This window comes from Vipera ursinii (genome assembly GCF_947247035.1).
Source record: "Vipera ursinii genome assembly, chromosome: 13".
Classification (NCBI taxonomy): Eukaryota; Metazoa; Chordata; class Lepidosauria; order Squamata; family Viperidae; genus Vipera; species Vipera ursinii.
Genome location: NC_139526.1, coordinates 4,579,728 through 4,605,180, shown reverse-complemented (window position 1 = coordinate 4,605,180; position 25,453 = coordinate 4,579,728). Strand labels below are relative to the sequence as shown.

At 43.4% G+C, this 25,453-nt stretch overlaps 1 protein-coding gene across 2 annotated transcripts in view; it reads left to right on the top strand.

Moving 5' to 3' along the window:
- Positions 1–1,188: 1,188 nt before the first annotated feature.
- Positions 1,189–25,453, top strand: part of CIAO3 (cytosolic iron-sulfur assembly component 3) — a gene marked incomplete at its 5' end in the record, with an annotated part of 63,260 nt that continues 38,995 nt past the window's right edge. For both annotated transcript variants that reach the window (XM_083372566.1, XM_083372565.1), the window contains one exon: positions 1,189–1,260. In XM_083372566.1, coding sequence (XP_083228692.1) covers positions 1,189–1,260 — 72 coding nt within the window. The remainder of the gene's footprint in view (positions 1,261–25,453) is intronic.

Below are 25,453 nucleotides of genomic sequence, written 5' to 3'. Positions count from 1 at the left end.
TACATTTGGTACCATTTATAAAAGAATAACCTTTATTTATTTTCATTTAATATCAATATTACTAACATCAAGCTTAAGCTCCCTTCAGTATCAAAAGTGGTTTTTATTTTGAAAAGGCAACCTGACTGATTTTTTGAGGAAGAAGACATTTTTGCTTCTTTTCCTAGAACGGGGTAGGCAACCTCGGCTCTTTTATGACTCATTTATTTTAATTCCATTTATATCCCGCCCTTCTCCGAAGACTCAGGGCGGCTTACAAGCTTAGCAGTAGCCTTCATTCTATGTATATGCCTGCTTATTAGGGCTTTCACACACATCCCAAGCGGCATTATTACAAAGTCAAGCTTAATTGCCCCCAACAATCTGGGTCCTCATTTTACCTACCTGGGAAGGATGGAAGGCTGAGTCAACCTTGAACCTGGTGGGACTCGAACCTGCACTAATTGTAGGCAGCTGGTGTTACTTAAGGAGACATTAGCCCACTGCTCCACCAAGGACTGACTCAGGAATTCTGGGAGTTGAAGTCCATGAGTCATAAAAGAGCCGAGGTTGCCTACCCGTCGTAAAAGCTTCCTCAGTTATTGACAGTTGAGATTCGTTGGGGTGGGGGAGGCGAGGCAGAATGATAGGTTCTGACAGGCTGGGGAGTGGGGAGGAACGGAAAGATTGTGCTTTCTATGCCGTCAACTGGTCTTAATACTCTCCGAGCCGTTGGGCCGACTTGGTTTTTTTTTCTGGGACTCCACAGGGACACCTGAATCAGAGGAGGAGGATCTTCTTGGAGCAGCCACGAGGACTGCATTGTAGATTGGGGGTCACCATTTACTCAGCGACGGCTGAGGTCGCCTTGGGCGATCCTCCGGCCGGGTTCTGGAGCCCAGTTCCGGCGGGCCGTCTTTGCCAGCCTAAGAAAGCCCAGCTCAGCCCGCAAGACCGGACCGCGCTCGGCCCTCTCGGCGAAAGGATGGCAGGCCCCAACCGCCCCTCGGGAGGAGAGTGGGCTGAGCCTCGCGCGCCCGACTCTGCTCCCTACGTAGGTCTCTCGAGCCGCCCCTTCAGGCGGAGAGTGGGCGGAGCCTCGTGCGCCTGCTTCGCGGTGGCTTTTACGACAGGAGGGCCTGTGGCCCGCTGCCTTTTACGGAAGCGCGGCTCGCGCTTTACGGCGCTTGACGGCAAGGCGGGCGCAATATGGCGGTGGCGTCGCCATTCAGCGGCGCTCTGCAGCTGACCGACCTGGACGATTTCATCGGGCCCTCGCAGGTGGGCGTCAGGCCGGTGTCCGCGTCGCTTGACCGAAGCGACGTTTTTACACCTTATCGGTAGCCTTGCCCTGGCAGAGGCCGAAGAGCCGGTCTGGAAGTCGGCTTGGCAGGAGCTCCCTTCTCCGCTTGCCTCAGCGTCGCTGTGCCACCATCGCAGCCGTGAGGAGGGGCTTTCTATCGCCCCCACTCGGTTCGTGTTTCCCCTTCTAGGAGGAGAGGAAGAAGCCTTGGTTAAAATGGCTCCATTCGCTGCCAGTTGGGAAAGCGGGAGGCGGTTTAAGTCAGGGGTCTTCAAACTTGGCCCTTTTATGACTTGTGGACTTCAACTCCCAGAATTCCTCAGCCAGCGTGCCTGGCTTAGGAATTCTGGGAGTTGAAGTCCACAAGTCATAAAAGGGTCATGTTTGAATATCCCTGGTTAAGGTGGTTTGAAAGAAGATCTGGGCAGTGGAAGCTAATGCAGGTGGCTCTGGACGCCCCTCTTGCCCATCCTGTGCTGTCTGGCCTTGGGGGCTCCCCTCCTAGCGAGTAGCAGGGAAGAGGCAGCGTTCCAGAATTGCAGGGCTGCAAGGGACCTTTGAGGTCTTCTAGTCCATCCCCCCCACACACACACTAGCAGGAGACCCTAGCCTACACCATTCCAGACAGAGGGCTCTCCAATCTCTTTTAAAGCCTCCAGTGATGGAGCACCCACAATTTTTGAAGGCAAACTGTTCCACTAGTTAATTGTTCTCACTGTTAGGAAGTTTCTCCTTAAGTACAGGTTGCTTATCTCCTTGATTTGTTTCCATCCTTTGCTTTTTTATTGAAAAGTTTTAAAATACATTTTTAAAATATATACCCCATCTGTCCCACCCCCCTCCCCATCCCTCCCATCCCAACACCCACACACACACCCGACTTCCCAGAGCCGAATACAGGGTATTACATCATACAATCTTACTCTAAAATATTCTGATTACTATAATTACTCTTTAAACCCTATCACACTTTAACTCTCCTTAGCCATAGAAAAGAAAAATAATATAGCCTCTAATTACAATAACTAATAACTATTCAAATGCTAAATGATACTTTGTAGTCCCATATTTGTTCTGAATATAATCAATCCATCTTCTCCATTCCACTATATATCTCTTGCGAGTGATCTTTCACATATGCCGAGATTTTAGCCATTTCTGCCAAGTTTGAAACTTTCAAAGTCCATTCTTCAATAGTAGGCAGGTCCTCCTTCTTCCCGTATTGCGCTACCAAAAGTCTTGCAGCTGTTATTAAATTCAGCATCAATTTAGTTTCTATAGCAGTACAATCAGTGATAATACCCAACAAAAACAATTGTGGTAAAAATCTTTTATCTTTTTCTTAAAGATCTTCTGCATGTTCCACCAAATTTTAATCCAAAAAGCTTTAACTTTTTTACAAGTCCACCATACATGATAATACGTTGCATCATCACCACATCTCCAACATTTTGGCTGACAATTTGGATACATACAGTTGCAAGAAAAAGTATGTGAACCCTTTGGGATTACGTGGAGTTTTGCATGAATTGGCCATAAAATGCGCTCTAAACGTCATGTAAGTCACAACAATAGAAAAACACAGTCTGCTTAAAATAATAATACACAAACATTAGCTGTTGTCATGTTTTAATTGAACATAAGATGGAAACATTCACAGTGCAGGGTGGAAAAAGTATGTGAACCTTTGGACTTAATAACTGGTTGACCCTCCTTTGGCAGCAGTAACCTCAACCAAACGTTTCCTGTAATTGCAGATCAGACCTGCACAACAATCTGAAGTAATTTTGGACCACTCCTCTTCACAAAACTGTTTCAGTGTAGCAATATTCTTGGGATGTCCAGTGTGAATCGCTCTCTTAAGGTCATGTCACAGCATTTCAATCGGGTTGAGGTCAGGACTCTTGACTGGGCCACTCCAGAAGGCGTATTCTGTTCTGTTGAAGCCATTGTTTTGTTGAATTACTTGTATGCTTTGGGTCATTGTCCTGTTGCATCACCCATCCTCTGCGGAGCTTCAGTTGGCAGACAGATGGTCGTACGTTTTCCTGCAAAATGTCCTGATAAACTCTGGAATTCATTTTCCCATCAATGACAACAATCCGTCCAGGCCCTGAGACAGCAAAGCAGCCCCAAACCATGATGCTCCCTCCGCCATGTTTTACAGTGGGGATGAGGTTTTGATGTTGGTGTGCTGTGCCTTTTTTTCTCCACACATAGTGTTGTGTGTTTTTCCCAAACAACTCAATTTTGGTTTCATCTGTCCACAGTATATTTTGCTAGTAGTGCTGTGGAACATCCAGGTGCTCTTTTGCAAACTTCAAATGTGCTGCAATATTTCTTTTGGACAGCAATGGCTTCCTCCGTGGTGTCCTCCCATGTACTCCATTCTTGTTTAATGTTTTCCTTATTGTAGATGTGTCAACAAAAATGTTAGCATGTGCCAGAGATTTCTGTAGGTCTTTAGCTGGCACTCTAGGATTCTTCTTTACCTCATTAAGCATTATGCGCTGTGCTCTTGCAGTCATTTTTACAGGACGACCACGCCTAGGGAGAGTAGCAACAGTGCTAAACTTTCTCCATTTGTAGACAGTCTGTCTTACAGTGGACAATGAACATCAAGGCTTTTGGAGATACTTTTGTAACCCTTTCCAGCTTCATGCAAGTGATCGTAGGTCTTCTGAGAGCTCTTTTCTGCGAGGCATGGTTCACATCAGACAGTGCTTCTTGAGACCAGTAAACCCAAAACAGGTGTGTGTTTTTAAAGGGCAGGACAGCTGTCAGCAACACATCCAATATCATCACACTGGTTGGAGTCAAGGTTGGCTCACTCCTGGCTCCAATTAGCTCTTGGAGAAGTCATTAGGCTAGGGGTTCACATACTTTTTCCACCCTGCACTGTGAATGTTTCCATCTTATGTTCAATTAAAACATGACAACAGCTAATGTTTGTGTATTATTATTTTAAGCAGACTGTGTTTTTCTATTGTTGTGACTTACATGACGTTTAGAGCGCATTTTATGGCCAATTCATGCAAAATTCCACGTAATCCCAAAGGGTTCACATACTTTTTCTTGCAACTGTACATGCTAATTTTTTTGGATCTAAATGCCATCTATAAAACATTTTGTAAAAATTCTCCCTTAGATTTTGTGCCTGTGTGAATTTAACATTCCTAACCCATATTTTCTCCCAAGTATCCATTATTATTGGTTCTTGAAAGTTCTGGGCCCATTTTATCATACAATTCTTAACCAATTCCGCTTCTGAGTCAATTTCTATCAATGCATTATATATCCTTCTTATATGTGCTCGACTTTGATCTCTAATTTGCTTTACCAAATTCCCATCTGATATTGAAATACCAATTTTCTGATCTTCTTTCCATCTAGCCTGTAACTGCCTATACTGAAACCAAGTTTGTACTATTTTTTCTTCTTTTAAAATATTGAAAGACTTCAATTGCCATTCATTCTTTTCCAATCTAAGAATTTATATCAGTCTATCAGTCTGGGCCTACAATAGTTCCCGGTGAGATGGGGCTGGGGGCGTGGGCTTTTGGTTCCGTTGGTATGGGGGTGGGGTTAAAAATCCCCACGACGATTGGAAATGGCAGCAGGCGGTTACACGGAGGGCCGTATCAATATCCGGGACCGCGCCCCCGCTGTCTCCGAGCGGTGGCATATTCCGACCCTCCGGTTAGTACCCTTGTATCCAGGGGTGAGGGGGACCAGGACCCTGAGCTCAGACTGGTATATTTTAATGCCAGATCCGTTGTGAACAAGGCTCCCCTCGTCCGGGAATTGATCGAGGAGGAACATGCAGATCTGGCATGCATTACAGAGACCTGGTTGTGCCCAGAGGGTGGTGTCCCTCTGGTTGAACTTTGCCCTCCGGGTTTCTGTGTGCTGCACCAGCCTCGGGCTCAGGGCAGGGGTGGTGGGGTGGCTGTGGTTGTACGGGAAACCTTATGTCCGCGGGAGACCACCATTGTCCAGATAGGCGGGAGTGAGTCCCTTCTCATGAGATGTGGCCCTCGGGCTCAGTTGGGCCTGTTGCTTACATACCTGGCGCCCAGCTGTGTGGCAACGGCCCTGCCTGAGCTACTCGACACCCTCTCAGGGTTGGCAGTGGAGTTTCCCAGATTTATAGTTCTAGGTGACTTCAACCTGCCTTCCCTGGGAGGGTCGTCAGAGTTAGCTCGGGAGTTCATGGCTTCCATGACGGCCATGGACCTGACCCAAGTAATTCAGGGCCCGACTCATGGGGCGGGTCACACCCTTGACCTGATCTTTCTATCTGGACAATGGTTGGATGATTTGGGAGGGGGCTCGCCAACTGTTGTCCCCGTCATGGTCCGATCATTATCTCCTGTGGCTGGTCTTCCATTGTGCCACCCCCCACTGCTGGGCTGTGGAACCGACCTTACCTGTCTCCCTCACTCACAGCCCGGTCGATGCCTTGGTGGATGCCTGGGAAAGGGCGGCCACTGAGGCACTCGACCGTGTTGTACCCTTGTGACCCCAGATTCGGCACAGATCCCGTTGGGCCCCATGGTTTTCCGTGGAGCTCCGGGAGATGAAGCGTCGGAGACGGGGTCTAGAGAGTGGTTGGAGGTCCACCCGGTCTGAATCTGACCGATTGTGACTAAGAGCCTTTACAAGGTCTTACCTCGCTGCGATGAGGACGGCAAAGTCTAATTACTTCGCTGCCCTCATCGCGTCCGCAGATAATTGCCCAGCCGCCCTGTTTAGGGTGACTCGCTCTCTCCTTAATCAGGAGACGAGGGAGGAACCCTTACAGGGACGGGCTGAGGAGTTTAGTCATCATCTGGTGGATAAAATCGCTCAGATCCGGACCGGTTTGGACTCTGACTGGGCAGAGTCTGGAATGGAGGAACCAAGCGGTCTTGAGCATGTTACCTGGACTGAGTTCGACCCTGTTTCCCCCGATGACGTGGACAGGATCATGAGGAGACTGAGTTCCAACACCTGTTTACTGGACCCGTGCCCCTCCTGGCTGGTCTATGCGGCTCGGGAGGAGACACGAGGCTGGTTCCAAGCAGTAATATCTGCTTCCTTGAAGGAGGGTGTCTTCCCTGCCGCCTTGAAGGAGGTGGTGGTGAGACCCCTCCTCAAAAAGCCTGCCCTGGACCCGGCTGTTTTAAATAATTATCGTCCGGTCTCCAACCTTCGCTTTTTGGCGAAGGTTGTTGAGAGTGTGGTGGCGCATCAGTTCCCTCTGTTCCTGGAGGAAATGGATTATCTTGACCCGTACCAATCGGGTTTCAGGCCTGGGTACAGCACGGAGACGGCATTGGTCGCACTGGTGAATGATCTCTGGCGGGCTCAGGACAGGGGATGTTCCTCTGTCCTAGTCCTTTTAGATCTCTCAGCGGCTTTCGATACCATCGACCATGGTATCCTACTGCGGCGTCTCAGGGGGTTAGGAGTGGGAGGCACCATTTTACGGTGGTTCTCCTACCTCCTGGGCCGTTCGCAGTCGGTGTTGACAGGAGGGCAGAGGTCCGCCCCGAGGTCTCTCGTTTGTGGAGTCCCTCGGGTCGGTTCTCTCTCCCCTCCTGTTCAACATCTACATGAAGCCGCTGGGCAAGCTCATTCGTGGTTTCGGGGTGGGGTATCATCAGTACGCTGATGATACCCAACTTTTTCTCTCCACCCCGAACCAACCCAGTGATGCACTCGACATGATGTTCCATTGCCTGGAAGCGGTCCGGGTTTGGATGGGGAGAAACAGGCTTCGTCTCAATCCTGCCAAGACTGAGTGGCTGTGCATACCGGCATCTTGGATAAACCAGGTTGTTCCACCACTAATGATGGGGGGTGAGGTGTTACCCCCCCCCCGTCGATAGGGCTCGCAACCTGGGCGTCCTCTTGGATTCACGGCTCAATTTTGAAGATCATATAGGAGCCGTGACCAGGGTGGCTTTTGCCCAGCTTCGTCTGGTGTGCCAGTTGGGCCCTATCTGGACCGAGATGCCCTACGCACAGTCACCCATGCGCTTGTGACCTCCCGGCTAGACTACTGCAACGCTCTCTACATGGGGCTGCCCTTGAGGACCACTCGGAGGCTTCAACTGGTGCAGAATGCAGCTGCACAAGTTGTTATGGGAGTTTCCCGATACTCCCGTGTAACACCTCTTCTCTGTGAGCTGCATTGGCTTCTGGTTGCCCTCCGGGTGAAATTCAAGGTGCTGGTAATGACCTATAAAGCTCTCAATGGCTTGGGTCTGCTGCCAGCATCAATTTCCCATCGTCCCGTGCGCTCCCACAGGGAGGGCCTTCTTAGGGTACCGCCGGTCAAGGAATGCCCGCGGGGTATCCCCAGGGGAAGAGCGTTCTCTGTGGGCGCGCCGGCCCTTTGGAACCATCTTCCCATGGAGCTTAGGACTGTCCCCGACCTTCGCTCATTTCGCAGGGATTTGAAAACTTGGCTTTTTGAGTTGTCTGGCCCAGATTGAGGGGTTTTAATTATTTATTAATGGGGTTTTAGTTTAAATTCAGGGACTTAATTTAATTTTAGTTTTATTCGATTTTAACTTTGTATGTATGTATTTTTAATTTTTCCCTGTAAACCGCCCTGAGTCCTACGGGAATAGGGCGGTATACAAGTTTAAATAATAAATAAATAAATAAATATGTTATCAAATCATGTTTAAATCCCACATTTATGACTTCTATTGCATGTTTAGGTATTGCCGAAATAGGAATTTTATAATTCAGCTTGTATCGATATTTTTTCCAAACTCTCAACAAGGCAGACCTTAATATATGTGTTTTAAAAACTTTGTCCACTTTTTTATCATACAATAAATAAGCATGCCACCCATATAACAAATCACACCCTTCAATATTCAATAAACTCCTTTGTGTTAAATTAAACCAATTGCTAATTGATGATAATGCTGCCGCCTCATAATATAATTTAAGATTGGGCACTTTGAGACCACCTCTTTCACGTACATCTTGCATTGAGCCTTGGTGGAGCAGTGGGCTAATGCCTCCTTAAGTAACACCAGCTGCCTGCAATTAGTGCAGGTTCGCTCCCACCAGGCTCAAGGTTGACTCAGCCTTCCATCCTTCCGAGGTAGGTAAAATGAGGACCCAGATTGTTGGGGGCAATAAGCTGACTTTGTAATAATGCCGCTTGGGGTGAGTGGGAAAGCCCTAATTAGCAGGCATATACATAGAATGAAGACTACTGCTAAGCTTGTAAGCCGCCCTGAGTCTTCGGAGAAGGGCGGGATATAAATGGAATTAAAATAAAAAATTATCTTAAATTTAGCTCTCGGTCTCTTCCCTGCCCAAATAAATTTATTAATACCTCTCTGCCATTCCTCCAAATTTGAATCTTTTTTAAGTATAGGTATCATTTGAAATAAAAATAAAAATTTAGGTAAAACATTTATTTTCACAGCTGCAATTCTTCCCAATAATGACAGTTGTAATTTTGTCTAGCTGTCAAGACCCACCCCAAACCACGTCTTAGGAAGACAAAATTCTTGGAGTCAAATCTATTCCAAAAAGAATCTTTACTATGACATGCTTGGTTGTAGGAAATGAGACAGGACTTAATATTATTCCACGAACTAAACCCTTATATAGAGTTCCCGGTTTAACCCCCCCTTAGCCCCATTTGGTCAGTCCCCCATCCTTTATCTCGTATCATCCCTCTCGTGGGAAGAAGGAACTTAGGACCTTTCATGTTTATTGCTCTCTTCCGTGACACAAGCCAGATGCTAGCCCTCCCTTTTGTTTCCCCAGTTCAAAAGGCTTCTCCTTTCCTTTGAAATGCCTAATACCGGTTCAATACACATCCATTCTCTTCTCTTTGGGAGATGGCAGACTCCATGGAATAATGTTTTAAACATACATTTATGAATATGATATAAATGGATTCTGACAGTCCGCTCTCCTTAGAAAAAAGATGTGTCCATCTGTAGGGGAAGAAAAGAAAAGAAAAAAAAACATATGTAAATGTTAATTCGGTTTGTTCGGATATTCTGTATGAAATCTCTTAAGCAGCTTTGGTGCTTTAATGTGGCGTTTGCTGACCCATTCATTTTCTGAGGAGGGGAGGTGTTTCCAAGCCACTAAATATTGGGTTGTTCCATGATGTTTCCTGGAATCCAGAATTTCTTTCACCTCAAAATGTTGTTCCCCTTCCACCATGATGGGAGGTGGTGGTGGTGGAATTTTTGTTCGTAGGGGAGATTGTTGTTCTCTCTTTATTAGACTGCAGTGAAAGATTGGGTGTATTCGTCTAAGATTTTTAGGTAGTCCTAATTCAACTGTAACTGAGTTTATGATTCTTTTAATTGGAAAAGGTCCAATGTATTTTGGTCCTAGTTTTTTACAGGGTTGGAGAGACTTAAGGTATTTTGTAGACAGATATACCATCTCTCCCACCTTGAACGGTGTGGGATCGGTTCTTTTCTTGTCTGCCTGTGTCTTGTGTGCTAATCTAGCCTCTGTTAACGCTTTTCTGACAATAAGCCAGGTGTATTGTAACTGAGCAATCCATTCCTTTAGTTGTGGAATTACCGGTTCTTTTGGGGTTAGATCAGGTATGGGGTTGAAGCTCTGGCCTGTGGCTACTTGAAAAGGAGTGTAACCTGTGCTGGAGTGAACTGCGTTGTTATATGCCACTTCTGCAAAAGGCAGTAGGTCCGACCAGTCCGACTGTTGGAAACTTATATAACACCTTAAATATTGCTCAAGTACTGCGTTAGACTGTTCCGATTGGCCATTCCCCTGAGGATGATGACTAGATGTCAGTCCTTGGGTAGTTCCTAACAGAGATAAAAATTCCTTCCAAAATACTGAGGTAAATTGCACCCCCCTGTCAGATATGATGTGTTGTGGTGCCCCATGCAATCTGTAAATATGCTGTACAAAAAGTTTTGGTAATGCTTTTGCAGTTGGAATTTTTGGGCAAGGTATGAAATGGACTTGTTTAGAGAACAGATCAGTGACAGTCCAGACAACGGTGTTTCCGTTTCTTTCTGGTAGTTCTACAATAAAATCCATGGCTATTTCTTTCCATGGGGCTGAGGGATTCGCCACCGGTTGTAACAGTCCTGGCGATTTCCCTTGTAACCTCTTGGCCATTGCGCAAATTTGACAACTGCTCACATAGCTTTCTATGTCTTTTTTCATAGATGGCCACCAAAAGTGCCTTTTAGTTAAGTGTAATGTTTTTACAAACCCGAAATGTCCTGCTGATTTTGTATCATGGCACAGTTGCAAGAAATTGGTCCTCTGGGTGGCAGGTATGTATAGCTTCTCACCCACCCAAGGTAACCCATCTTTAATAGTGCACACATGCCTATTTTTCTGGAACCATTCGTCCCCTTCCAAGGACTTTCGGAATTCTATTCCAGTTTGGCTATCCACTTCCGGCTTCATTTTTACTTGTGCCCTGGTGGTGACTGGTGCTGCCATTTGTTGTTCTGGTACGAGTGGTTTAAAGTCAGTTACCCGTGTGCTATTATATTGGGGCATGCAAGATAATGCGTCTGCCAGGAAGTTCTCCCCCCCCCGGCAAGTATTTGAGAGTGAAATTGAATCGGTGAAAGTGTTGGGACCAGCGGGCTTGCTTAGGAGTGAGTTTCCTGGGCGTTTTTAGTGTTTCTAAATTTTTGTGGTCAGTCCAGACCTGGAAAGGTATTTTATTTCCTTCCAAAAATTGGCGCCAAGTTAATAATGACCACCTTAATGAGAATGCTTCCTTCTCCCATATTGGCCATCGTTGTTCAGTTTCTGTAAGTTTCCTGGATGTATATGTGCAAGGTTGCAACGCTCCCTCATCATTTTCCTGTAGTAATACGGCTCCGACTGCTACGTCGCTCGCATCTGCCTGTATTATGAAAGGTTTGTTGGGATCTGAGTGTTTAAGTACAGGTTCCGCAGAAAAGAGTCTCTTTAGCCTCTCAAATGCTGCTTGACATTCCATTGACCATTTTAGGGGCTGGCTGGGTTTCACGGGTGACCCCCCCTTCATTTTCAACAAATTTGTGAGGGGCATTGCTATTTGGCCAAATGCGGGGATGAATTGGTGGTAGAAATTTGCAAACCCCAGGAAACTTTGCAATTGCTTCAGTGTGTGGGGGGTGTGTGCCCACTCTAGTACTGCCCTGACCTTCTCAGGGTCCATTTCGATGCCCTCTGGAGATATGCGATATCCCAGATAGTCAATTTTTTCCTGATGGAATTCATACTTCGATAATTTAGCATATAAATGGGCAGCTCGCAACTTTTTCAGGACTGCTCTGACTAGTTTGATATGTTCCTCTTTGGTTTCTGTGAAGATAAGGATGTCATCGAGGTAAACCAGGACCCCCTTATATAGGTGCTCTCTTAGCACGTCATTAATTAATTGCATAAAGACTGCGGGGGCCCCTTGCAGTCCAAATGGCAATACTTTGAATTGATAGCACCCCATTGGGCAGTTGAATGAAGTTTTCCATTCGTCTCCTTCCTTAATCCTAATACGGTAGTATGCTTCCCTCAGGTCTAGTTTGGTAAAAATCCTTCCTTTCGATAGGTGGGATAGCATATCCTTCATTAGGGGAAGGGGGTACAGATTACATTCACTAATTGTATTTAGATTCCGGTAATCCACGCACAAGCGGAAAGAACCATCTTTCTTCTCCCTGAATAGAACCGGGGCGGCCACTTTGGGTTTGGCGGGCTCAATAAATCCTCTTTCTAAGTTTTTCTTTATGAATCTTTCCATTTCTGCCATTTCCCTTGGGCTCATGGCATACATCCTGGGATTTGGGAGTTTTGCCCCAGGTTTGAATTCTATGGTGCAGTCTGTGGGGCGGTGGGGGGGAAGCTCATCTGCTCTTTCCTCACTGAAAACCTCAGCCAGGTCCCTGTATTCCTCCGGTATCTCTGGTAACCCCTTCTCTTTCCCCACTGCTGCTGTCTCTTCCCTCTGGGTTAGGGGGGTGTTTGGGGGTTTTACATTTTCCTGTTCCACTTTTGGGAAGTTGTGTTCTGCTGTCCTCCAGTTTATCCCAGGGTTCCATTTCTTCAGCCATTCCAGTCCTAAAATCATTGGGCATTCCATGCCTGGGGCCACTATAAACGTTATGTCTTCCTCATGAGACCCCAGGGACATGTAGATTGGTAGAGTGGCTAGGGTAGCTGGTCCCCCCTTCAGTCAATTAGACCCATCTAATTGACTGAAGGAGATTGGTTGTTTTAGCCTCCTCACTGGGATGCTCAGTTCCTCCACCAGTGTTGGGCTGATGAGGCAGCGGATGCAGCCAGAGTCTATCAGAGCCTTTATTTCAATGGTTTTAGGTACAGAGGAAGCTAATATAGTCACTGTCTTAAGTATGGGTGGAAGAGGTCCACTTACCAATGGTTCTCCCTCTGAGCTGTCTTCCGAGGTGTCCACCGGAGTCCAATCCCAGGTTTTGGCAGGAATTGTGGACTCTACAGCCTCTGTCCCCTCCATGGAAGATTCTTTTGGGTTGCCTTGAGACTTCCCCAGCTTTTTGGAAGATGATGCCTCTGTTTTTCGTGGAGGGGCTTTCGAACGACATTCTGCAGCACGGTGGCCCTCTCTCCCGCAATTGAAACATTCCTTTGATTTTTTAGCCATGGCCGGTGGGTTTTCCCCCTCACGTGTTTGCTCGAGTGGCAGGTGGCCCCATGGTTTTCCTCTGCGTTGTCTCTTCAATAGGTCTATTTCCACTTCCTCTGCCAGGACATACCAGTCGTCGAGATGGTAGGGGTCTCCTCGAGGCAGTCAAGTGTCATACAGGTCGTAGTTTAGACCGTCTTTGAAATGGCTGAGGAGAATGTCTTCTGGCCAGTTCAGCTTGCTGGCGATGGCTCAGAATTCTTGGGTATATTCGGCCACTGTTCTCCTGCCCTGCCTCACTGTTTTGATTCTCTCCCGGGCCTTTCGGTCAGCCAAAGGGTCCTCGAATCGTCGCCTTAAGGATGACATGAATCGGTTGAAGTCGTTGAGTTCTGGGGTGTTGGAGTCATGCAGGTTCACCACCCAGTCTGCAGCCGTCCCGTCCAGGGCAGATTGCACAATTCGGATGCGCGTTTTGTCACTGGGCATGTCCCGTCCGTACTCTTCCATGTAGCTGAGGACTTGGGTTAGGAAAAATCCCAGTCGTGATGGCTCCCCCTTGAACTTTGCTTCCAGGGGCGGGAATCTTTGGCTGGAGCGTTGTCTGCGCCGCAGAGTGTATTGCTCCTCATCTCGATCCCCGTCTGTGGGTCTGGGGTGGGTGGGTACCGCTGAGTCAGCGGCTCCTGTTCCATTGGACGGCCCTGGGGTTTCAGGTGTTGGATCCCTTCCGTTACCCCTCCAGTTGCGACCCCAGGTGTTGTGTCGGTTGCGGTTTCCAGCTCTCTCCTCCCTTAGTGAGCTCAGGGTTGTTTTCATCAAGTTAATAGCTTTTTCCAGAATCCGCTCTTCGTCACTGGCGTGCAGGGAGTTCTCCATCTCTTGTTTCCATTCCGGTTGGTGGTCGCTCCGTCTTAGGGTCACTTCTCCCGAAGCCTTTTCCCACTCACTTTTCCTTCCAACGCCCATCGACCACCGGGGTTTTCGTTCGTGCTGCTCCGCCATTTCCTCCCAGGAGGAATATGACGCTTCAGCTTCCCAATGTTTCTGGGAATTTGGCTGGGAGGAAGGCTCCTTCTCCATGGGGCTTCCCTCCCTTCTTGCTTCATCGTCAGACATCATATTTATTTGCAAAGTCCCCCGGTAAGGTTCCTCTTCCCAGGTTGACTTTCAGTGCAAGTCCTGTCTAATGTCAGGACCCACCCCAAACCATGTCTTAGGAAGACAAAATTCTTGGAGTCAAATCTATTCCAAAAAGAATCTTTACTATGACATGCTTGGTTGTAGGAAATGAGACAGGACTTAATATTATTCCATGAACTAAACCCTTATATAGAGTTCCCGGTTTAACACCCCCTCAGCCCCATTTGGTCAGTCCCCCATCCTTTATCTCGTATCATCCCTCTCGTGGGAAGAAGGAACTTAGGACCTTTCATGTTTATTGCTCTCTTCCGTGACACAAGCCAGATGCTAGCTCTCCCTTTTGTTTCCCCAGTTCAAAAGGCTTCTCCTTTCCTTTGAAATGCCTAATACCGGTTCAATACACATCCATTCTCTTCTCTTCGGGAGATGGCAGAATCCATGGAATAATGTTTTAAATATACATTTATGAATATAATATAAATGGATTCTGACACTAGCTATCAAGCTCTTTTTGTATTTTGGACCATAAAAATTCATAATTAATCTTATATAGTTTAGTATTTGAAGTTGAAAGATGTACCCCCAAATATTTAACCTTTTTAACTATTTAAAATCCCGTTAATTTTTCTAAGGCTACCTTTTGTTCTATGGTCATATTTTTAGACAATATCTTAGTTTTTTGTCTGTTTACCTTAAATCCAGAAACTTGTCCATATTGTAAAATTATTTCCATTAAGTCCAAAACTGATTGAATTGGTTGACTTAACGTAATAACCAAGTCATCTGCAAACGCCCTCAATCTATAATCTTGATCTCTAATCTTAATTCCCTGTATTTTCTTTGAGTCACATATTTTAATCAATAATATTTCCAATGTTAAAACAAACAACAATGGTGATAGTGGACATCCCTGTCTTGTACCCTTTTCAATTTTACAAACTTCTGATAAGCTACCATTAATTATTATTTATGCTTTTTGTTTTTGATATATAGCCCTAATAGGTTGTAAAAACTTATCCCCAAACTGCATCTTCTCTTAACACCTTAAATAAGAATTGCCAATCCAATTGATCGAAGGCTTTTTCAGCGTCCAAAAAAATCAGCGCTGCAGGGACTTGGTTATTTCTTTCTAAATATTCTAATACATTTACAATGTGTCTTACATTATTTTTCATTTGCCTACCGCTTATGAATCCTGTTTGATCAGTATAAATCATTTGTTGCATAACCTTCATCAATCTATTTGCTAAAATTTTTGCAAATATCTTGTAATCAGTATTTAACAACAATATAGGTCTATAATTTTTGGTTTGTACAGGATCTTGATCTTCCTTTGGAATCAACATTATAAATGCTGTTTTCCACGATGGAGGTACCTCCCCTCCGGATTGAATTATTCTAAACAATTGTTTTAAAGGTTCCACCATCTCTAATTGTAAATTTTTATAATAAGTAGCAGTCAATCCATCTGTCCCAGGTGCCTTTCCTACTTTTAATTGTTTAATTGCTAGAATAATTTCTTCAGTGGTTATCAATTGATTCATCTCTTCCCGTTGCTCTTGTGTGAGCGGTGGGATCTTCACTCCTTGCAAATAACTATGTCTAAACCTTGACTTTTATCCCTTGCATACAGCTTAGAATAAAATTCAACAAAGGCCTTTTTAATGAGATTTTGCTGAAACACTTCTTTACCCCTATACTCTACCTTATCTATATGACGAGATCTTTGCTTTTTCCTTAATAAATAAGCTAACCACCTACCAGGTTTATTTGCATTATTAAAAATGTTATGTTTAGCATATCTTAAATTAGTTGCCACCTGGTCCGCCATTAGCATATCAAACTGACTTCTTAACAAATTAATTGATTCTTTTAGCCTCTTATCAGATGGATCCATAGTAAAAGCTTTCTCTTTCCTCTTTATTTCCTCTATTTCTTTACACTTAAATTCCATTCTACGTCTATATTTATTATTCAGATATATCAAGACTCCTCTCATGTAAGCTTTACTTGCATCCCATACCATTTCAATAGAGGTGCCTTTGTGCATGTTCATAATAAAAAATTCTTTCATCTGCTTTTTACATTCTTCCACATTTCCTACATATCTAAATAAATTTTCATTTAATCTCCATGATCTTCTATCACCGTTACCCTTATCCAATTCCATCCAAACTGGACTATGGTCCGATAAGGTTCTTGGACATAGTAAGGGGGTGAGATTTGGGTTTTGTACAAAGAGGGAGTTAGAAATGAGACAAAAATGGATTCTGACTTGCTGCCCTCGTTTTAAAAAAAAGAGAGGTCCCCCTGTAGAGGAAAACAAAATATAAATGTTAGCCCAATTTGTTAGGATATTCTGTATGAAACTTTTTAAGCAACGTGGGTGCTCTAATGTGATCTTTACTGACCCACTCATTTTCAGAGGAGGGGAGGTGTTTCCAAGTTACTAAGTATTCAGTTGCTCCATGGTGTTTCCTAGAATCCAGGATTTATTTTAATTCGAAGTGTTGTTCTCCTTCAATTATGATAGAAAGTCGGGGTGGGGGTTGATCGTAGGGGTGACTGTTCCCTTTTTAGTAAACTGCAGTGAAAAATTGGGTGTATCTGCCTAACATTTTTGGGTAATTCTAATTCTACTATTACTGGGTTTATGATTCTTTTAATAGGAAAAGGTCCAATATATTTTGGTCTGAGTTTTTACAGGGTTGTAGCGATTTAAGGTATTTTGTGGATAAGTATACCATCTCTCCCACCCTGAATGGTGTGGGATCGACTCTCTTTTTGTCTGCTTGTGCTTTGTATGCTTGTCTAGCTTCGTCTAAAGCTTTCCTAATGATTGGCCAGATGTTTTGTAATTGTACAATCCATTCCTTCAGTGATGGGATTACCGCTTCGTTTGGGGTTCGTTCAGACGTGGGATTGAAACTTTGACCAGTAGCTATTTGAAAAGGAGTGTACCCTTTGCTGGAGTGGACTGCATTATTATATGCCACTTCTGCGAAAGGGAGTAGGTCTGTCCAATTTGTTTGCTGGAAATTAATAAAGCATCTTAAATATTGCTCAAGTACTGAGTTCAATTTTTCATATTGACCGTTTCCTTGAGGATGATGACTAGATGTCAGTCCCTGAGTGGTTCCTAAAAGGGATAAAAATTCTTTCCAAAATGCTGGCGTCAATTGCACCCCCCTATCAGATATGATGCGTTGTGGTGCCCCATGCAATCTGTAAATATGCTGCATGAAAAGTTTCACTAAGGCTTTTGTGGTGGGGATTTTTTGGCAAGGGATGAAGTGCACCTGTTTGGAGAACAAGTCTGTGACCATACAGATTACAGTGTTCCCATTGCTTTCTGCTAATTCCACTATAAAATCCATGGCTATCTCTTTCCTTGGGGCTGAGGGGTTCGTCACTGGTTGTAACAGTCCTGGTGACTTCCCTTGCAGCCTCTTAGCTGTCACGCAAGTTTGGCAGCTGGCCACATAGCTTTCTATGTCCTTTTTCATGGATTGCCACCAAAATTGCCTTTTAAGTGTAGGGTTTTTACAAACCCAAAATGTCCTGCTGATTTTGTATCATGGCACAACTGCATGAAATTAATCCTCTGGGTGGCAGGTATTTATAACTTCTCACTCACCCAGGGTAGTCCATCTTTGATTGTGCACAATTGTCTATTTTTCTGGAACCATTCATCAGTTTCCAAAGACTTTTGGAATTCTATTTCAGTTTGGCTATCCACCCGTGGCTTTAATTTAGCTTGGGTCCTGGTGGTTACTGGTGATGCCAGTTGTTGTTCGGGCAAATGTAGTTTAGAGTCAGTGACCCGTGTACTATTATATTGGGGCAAGCGAGATAATGCATCAGCCAGGAAATTCTTTCCCCCCGGTAAGTGTTTGAGAGTGAAACGGAATCGGTGAAAATGTTGGGACCAGTGGGCTTGCTTAGGAGTGAGTGTCCTGGGTGTTTTTAGTACTTCCAATTTTTTTTTAATTGAAAAGTTTTACAATACATTTTTTAAAATAGAAATAGAAAAAACTCCCTCCTCCCCCTCCCCTCTCCCCAACCCGCCCCTACCCTCCCCTCCCCCCTCCCCGACTTCCCAGAGCTGAATACAGGGTATAGACCAGGGGTCCGCAACCTGAAAAAGGAAAAGAGCCACTGGGAACCGGTTCCATCACACACACAAAAAAGTGGGTGTGCGTCCATGCACGCGCATGCGCAAAAAATGCTTTGCGCGTGCGCAAAACGTTTTGCGCATGCGCGGACGCGCACGGTTGCCATTTTTTAATGTATGATGGAACCGGTTGCGCGACGGTGACGGCCCGTTTGCAGAGCTGCCGCTTTCGGCAGCCTGCAAAGGTGCCGCGGCAGCTTTCCCAGAGCGGCGCCGCTGCCCGTTCGCACGGAGGTGCGCGCGCACCGCGCACCTCCGCCCATTCGGAGAGGTGCGCGCGCACCTCTTCAAATGGGCGGTGCCACTCTCCATTTGGAGAGGTGCGCGCGCACCACTGCCCGTTCGAAGAGGTGCGCGTGCACCGGGCGGCTGGGAGCCGCAGGAGACAGCTCAAAGAGCCGGGTTGCAGACTTGTGGTATAGACTTACAAACAAAAGCTAAAATATGCTAACAACAAAAATAAAACATTAAATTCTATCGCGCTTTAACTCTCCATAGTCATAATTATATTACTAACAAATAACAAATAACTAATAATACATCGTATAAAACCGCTACTTATTCAAATGCTAAATGAAACTTTTTAGTCCCATATTTATTCTGAATATATTCAATCCATCTTCTCCATTCCACAATATATCTCTGTTGCGATTGGTCTTTCAAATATGCTGAGATCTTTGCCATTTCCCCCAAATTAGAAACTTTCAAAGTCCATTCTTCTATAGTGGGCAGTTCCTCCTTCTTCCAATATTGCGCTACTAAAAGTCTTGCTGCCGTAATTAGATTCAACATTAATTTAGTGTCTATAACAGTAAAGTCTGTAATAATACCCAACAAAAACAACTGCGGAGAAAACCTTATCTTTTTCTTAAATATCTTTTGCATATTCCACCAAATTTTAATCCAAAAAGCTTTGACTTTTTTACAAGTCCACCATATATGAAAATACGTTGCATCCTCACAACCACACCTCCAACATTTGGGCTGACAGTTCGGATACATACTTGCTAGTTTTTTAGGATCTAAATGCCACCTATAAAACATTTTATAAAAATTCTCTCTTAAATTTTGGGCCTGTGTAAATTTTACGTTTCTAACCCAAATCTTTTCCCAAGTATCCATTGTTATAACCTCCTGAAAATTCTGAGCCCACTTTATCATACAATCTTTAACAAGTTCCATTTCTGAATCAATTTCTATCAATGTATTATATATGCTTCTTATATGTGCTCGACCTTGATCTCTAATTTGTTTTACCAAATTTTCATCAGTTATCGAAAAACCAACTTTCTGATCCTCTTTCCATCTTGCCTGTAACTGCCCATACTGGAACCAAGTTTGTAAAATCTTTTTTTCTTTTAAAATATTATATGGCCTTAATTGCCATACATTCCTTTCTATCCTTAAAATTTCCTTATATGTAGTCTCATCATGTTTAAATCCAACGTTTATATTTTCTATTGCGTGTTTAGGTATTGCCCAAATTGGTATCTTATAATTTAACATGTCTATATTTTTTCCATACTCGCAACAGAGCAAACCTTAATATATGTGTCTTAAACACATTATCCACCTTCTTATCATACAATAAACATGCATGCCAACCAAATAACAAATCATAACCCTCAAGATTTAATAATCTCCCTTGTGTTAAATTAAACCAGTCACTTATCGATGATAAAGCAGCAGCCTCATAATATAATTTAAGATTAGGCATTTTAAGACCACCTCTTTCACGTGTGTCTTGCATTATCTTAAATTTAACTCATGGCTTTTTCCCTGCCCAAACAAATTTATTAATACCTTTCTGCCATTCCTCCAAATTTAAATCCTTTTTAAGTATAGGTATCATTTGAAACAAAAATACAAATTTTGGCAAAACATTCATTTTCACTGCTGCAATTCTTCCCAATAAGGATAATTGTAGTTTTTTCCAACTATCTAGGTCTTTTTGTGTTTTTACCCATAACAATTCATAATTATTCCTTTAAAAATCCTGATCTCTTATTTTAATTCCCTTAATTTTATTTGAATCTCATATTTTAATCAATAATATTTCCAATGTTAAAACAAACAGTAAAGGTGACAACGGACAGCCCTGTCTTGTACCCTTTTCAGTATTACATGTTTCTGTCAAACTACTATTGACTATTATATGAGCTGTTTGCTTCTGATATATTGCTCTAATAGGTTGTAAATTTTTTCCCCAAACTCCATTTTCTCCAATACTTTCACCAAAAATTGCCAATCCAATTGATCAAAAGCTTTTTCAGCATCGAAAAAGATCAGCGCTGCAGAGACCTGATTATTTCTTTCCAAAAATTCCAATAAATCTACAATATGTCTCACATTATTCTTCATTCGTCTACCACTTATAAATCCAGTTTGATCACTATGAATCACTTGCTGCATTACCTTCATTAATCTATTTGCTAAAAGTTTTGCAAATATCTTATAATCAGTATTTAAAAGCGATATCGGTCTATAGTTTTTGGCTTGGGTAGCATCTTGATCTTCCTTCGTAATCAGCGAAATGAAAGCTGTTTTCCATGATGGAGGCACTTCTCCTCCCATTTGAATTGTCCTAAACAATTCTCTTAAGGGTTCCACCATTTCTGACTGTAAATTTTTATAATAGACGGCAGTCAATCCGTCAGTTCCTGGTGCTTTACCCACCTTTAATTGCTTAATTGCTAAAAGAATTTCTTCATCATTTATCAATTGATTCATCCCTTCCCTTTGTTCTTGTGTAAGAACAGGAATATTAGCTTCCTGCAAGTATCTATCTATATCTGTATCTTGAATCTTGTCTCTAACATACAACTTAGAATAGAAATCAACAAAAGCCTTTTTAATAAGATTCTGCTGATACACCACTTTACCCTTGTACTCTATTCTATCTATATTACGTGCCCTTTGTTTCTTCCTTAACAAGTAAGCTAACCACCTACCCGGTTTATTAGCATTACAAAAAGTGTTATGTTTAGCATCCCGTAAGTTAGCTGCCACTTGATCTGCCATCAACATATCAAACTGACCTCTTAGTAAAGTAATTACCTCTTTGATCTTCCCATCAGATGGATTCAAAATTAAAGCCTTTTGTTTTCTCTTAATTTCCTCCTCTAATTCTTTCCGCCTGAATTCCAATTTACATCTATATTTATTATTCAAATATATTAACACTCCTCTCATATAAGCTTTACTTGCATCCCAAACCATCTCAATAGGAGTACCCTTATGCATATTAATTTTAAAAAGTTCTTTCATCTGTTTTTACACTCTTCCACATTTTCCTGATATATAAACAAATTCTCATTTAGTCGCCAAGACCGTCTGTCTCCATTATCTTTTTCTATCTCCAACCATACTGGACTGTGATCAGATATAGTTCTTGGACATATCTTGATCTTCTTAATCCTAGAAAAAAAATCATTAGTAATTAATACAAAATCAATCTTGGATAAAGATTGATGCCTATCAGATAAAAAAGTAAAGTCTTTTTCTTGCAAGTTCCTTTCTCTCCAAACATCTCTCAATTCCAAGTCATCCTTCATCTCAAAAAATGATTTAGGCAGTCTAGCATGACTTGGCATACTTCTAAAAAGGCCTCTTTTGTCCATTTGTACATCCAAAACGCCATTCCAATCTCCCATAAAAATATTAAGATTTGTAATCCCACTGAATAATCTTGCTGGGTAATAATTTATAAAATTCTCCTTGCTGTTGGTTAGGAGCATATAATCCAACCAGAAGTATTTTCTTGCCTTCTATTAATAGTTCAATTATAACATATCTTCCTTGTTTATCTGTTTCAATTAAACTAGCTGTTAAAGTATTCTTGACATAAATAACAACTCCATTTTTCTTGTCAGGAGCAGAAGCAATAAACTGTGTACCCAGCCTAAAGTTTATCAAATACTTTTGATCAGCTGCTTGAATATGCGTTTCCTGTAAACAAATAACATCATTTTTAAATTGTTTTAGATATTGAAATTCTTTCTTTCTTTTATGCGGAGAATTTAATCCATTAACATTCCAAGTTAGAAGCTTTGTCGCCATCTTTTGCGACCTGAAGCTTTTGGAGTGCCTCTTCCAGAATTACCTGCACTCTCTTCGGTTTCGCTCCTCCCACTGCTTCACTATAAGTAAGTTTTTGAGATGTGGTCATGGCTTTCTGTTGTTCTTGCTCTTGTCTCATTCGTCTGGTTGCAGCCCGTGTCATTCTTTGATCTCTAACCTCTTCCATTGGTACTAGAATCTGATACACTCCTGTAGTTTGCTGGGATTCTCCATCTTTCAGCTGAGTAACTCCTTCAGCTCCTTGTATACTCTCCCTTTGTGGCTGACGCTTTCCTTCGCCATTCCTCCTTTTAAATTCCATGGATGGTGGGGAGCCTGCCTTCAAAATATTAGCATAAAAATCTCGTGCCTGTAAGACTGTGTTAAGACGATATCTCGTGCCTGCGTGCATCACCACCATGCCTACTGGGATCTCCCATCTAAACTGGATGTCCTGTTTCCTTAATTCTTCTGCCAAAAAAGCAAATTCTTTCTTTTTCCTTAAAATTCTTGGAGGAATCTCTTTCAGAATTAAAACTTCTTGCTCTGCAACTGTAAATTTTTTGTTGTAGAAGGCTTGAATAACCTCATTTCTAATTGCTCTCTTCGTAAAATAAACCACCACATCTCTAGGTAGTTTTCTTTGTCTTGCAATCCAAGAATTAACATGAAATATTTTATCTATATTCACCATAATATCTTCTGCAGAAAGCTCCAAAACCTGCTCAAGAGCCTGTGCCAATATTTCTTTCAAATTCTCCTTAGGATCTTCTTTCAAACCCCTGATTCTCACAGCAAACTCCATTTCTCGATACTGTAGCAAAACCACATCATCATCAATCTTTTCCATCACAGTTTCAGCATCCATTATTTTAGCATCTAATTTCATGTTATTTTGGCTGAGCTCTTCCACTCTCTCATCCAGACGCTCAATACAAACAGCAAGCCCTTGAAATGCAACCAAAATGTCTGCTCTTATTTCTGTATTCTTCTCCTCAATAAGTTCAGCTATTTGCTGAGATTGTTTTTTCAAAGCCTCTTGCAAAGCATCCTGCAAATCTTTTATTGTTAAAGCTGGTGCGGGTGCGGGTGCCGCAGGAGGAGGCATCAGAGCCTGTAATGAAGACTGCTGAACTGGCGAGGCACCAGCACTTCTAGGAACGTTAGTTGGTTTGGAAGCCATTTTAACACCACTTTATTCTATTGCGCACTTTCACTTTCCGCACCGCTTGCAACTTTTTCCACAAAGTATTCTGAGTTAAAGTTCTCCTGCACAGCTCTGCCTGCATCCAAGTAATCCACAATTAACTATCGATGGCAGGGATGGTTGCAGTGTCCTGCTCTGCTCCAAAGCGTTGGAGCAGAGGTGTCCCGGAGTCCAGAGCAAACTCAGGCTTCGGCGGGGCTCACACTCTTCAACCACCAGAGTTTAACTCTGGAGATCTAGGGGAGCTCTACCCCTGCCTAAGCACTTGGCAACTTGGGCTCAGCCCCTCCTCTTCTCCTGAGGAGCGGGTTTCCGAGCCGCCAAACAGCTGATCATCGCTGTTTTTGGCAGCTCTACGGAAAACAGCGGGGCTGACGGCTGAAACGGCCGCCATCAACGGAGCCTTGCCACCCGGAAGTCCCAGTGCTCCCAAATTTTTGTGGCCTGTCCAGACTTGTAAGGGGATTTTATTTCCTTCAAGGAAATGGTGCCATGTATGTAATGACCACTTTATAGCGTATGCCTCCTTTTCCCACATGGTCCAATGTTGTTCTGTCTCCATGAGTTTCCTGGACGTATATGCACATGGTTGCAATGTCCCCTCGTCATTTTCCTGTAATAATCCAGCTCCCACCACCACATCGCTTGCGTCTGCCTGTATTACAAAAGTTTATCGGGATCTCGGTGTCTCAATACAGGTTTGGCAGAAAAAAGGCTCTTTAGCCTCTCAAATGCTGCTTGACATTCCATTGTCCACTTCAGGGGCTGGCTGGGTTTCACTGGGGACCCCCCTTTCATTTTCAATAAGTTTGTGAGTGGCAGGGCTATTTGGGCAAACAAAGGGATGAATTGGCGGTAGAAGTTTGCAAATCCCTGGAAACTTTGCAATTGCTTCCTTGTGCGGGGGTGGGGTGCCCATTCTAATACTGCCTTGACTTTCTCAGGGTCCATTTCAATGCCCTGTGGGGATATGCAATACCCCAGCTAGTCTATTCTTTCCTGGTGGAATTCACATTTCGATAATTTAGCATATAGGTGGACAGCCCACAATTTTTTCAGAACTGCTCTGACTAGGTTAATATGCTCCTCTTTGGTCTCAGTGAAGATAAGGATGTCATCTAGGTAAACCAGGACCCCCTTATATAGGTGTTCTCTTAGCAGTTTATTAATTAATTGCATAAAAACTGTGGGGGCCCTTGCAGTCCAAATGGCAGGACTTTGAACTGGTAGCAACCCATTGGGCAATTGAATGCAGTCTTCCATTCGTCTCGTTCCTTAATCCTAATGCAATAATAATAATAATAATAATAATAATAATAATAATAATAATAATAATAATAATAATAATAATAATAATAATAATTTTATTCATATACCGCCCTTCTCCCGAAGGACTCAGGGCGGTGAACAGGGCAAATATATAAAAAATACAAAAATACAAAAGTTAAAAGAAAATTAAACATATGCCCAGCTAAAAACAATAAATACAGATATTAAAAATGACATTAAAACCCAACCCATTCCCCTTCAGGCCAGGCCGGCTTGTTCAAATAAGAATGTCTTCAGATCGCGACGGAAGGAGCGAAGGTCGGGCGCCATCTGGAGCTCAACCGGCAACCAATTCCATAGCTCCGGGGCGCCCACAGAGAAGGACCTCCCCCTGGGGGCCACCAATCGACATTCTCTGATCGGTGGCACCCTGAGGAGGCCCTCAGGTCTTGTTTGGTAAAAATCCTTCCTTTCGATAGATGGGATAGCATAGCCTTCATTAGGGGTAGGGGATACAGATTATTTATTTATTTATTTTATTTTTATTACATTTATATCCCGCCCTTCTCCGAAGACTCAGGGCGGCTTACAAGCTTAGCAGTAGCCTTCATTCTATGTATATGCCTGCTTGTTAGGGCTTTCATACACCCCCCAAGCGGCATTACATTCACTAATTGTGTTCAGAGACCTATAATCTAC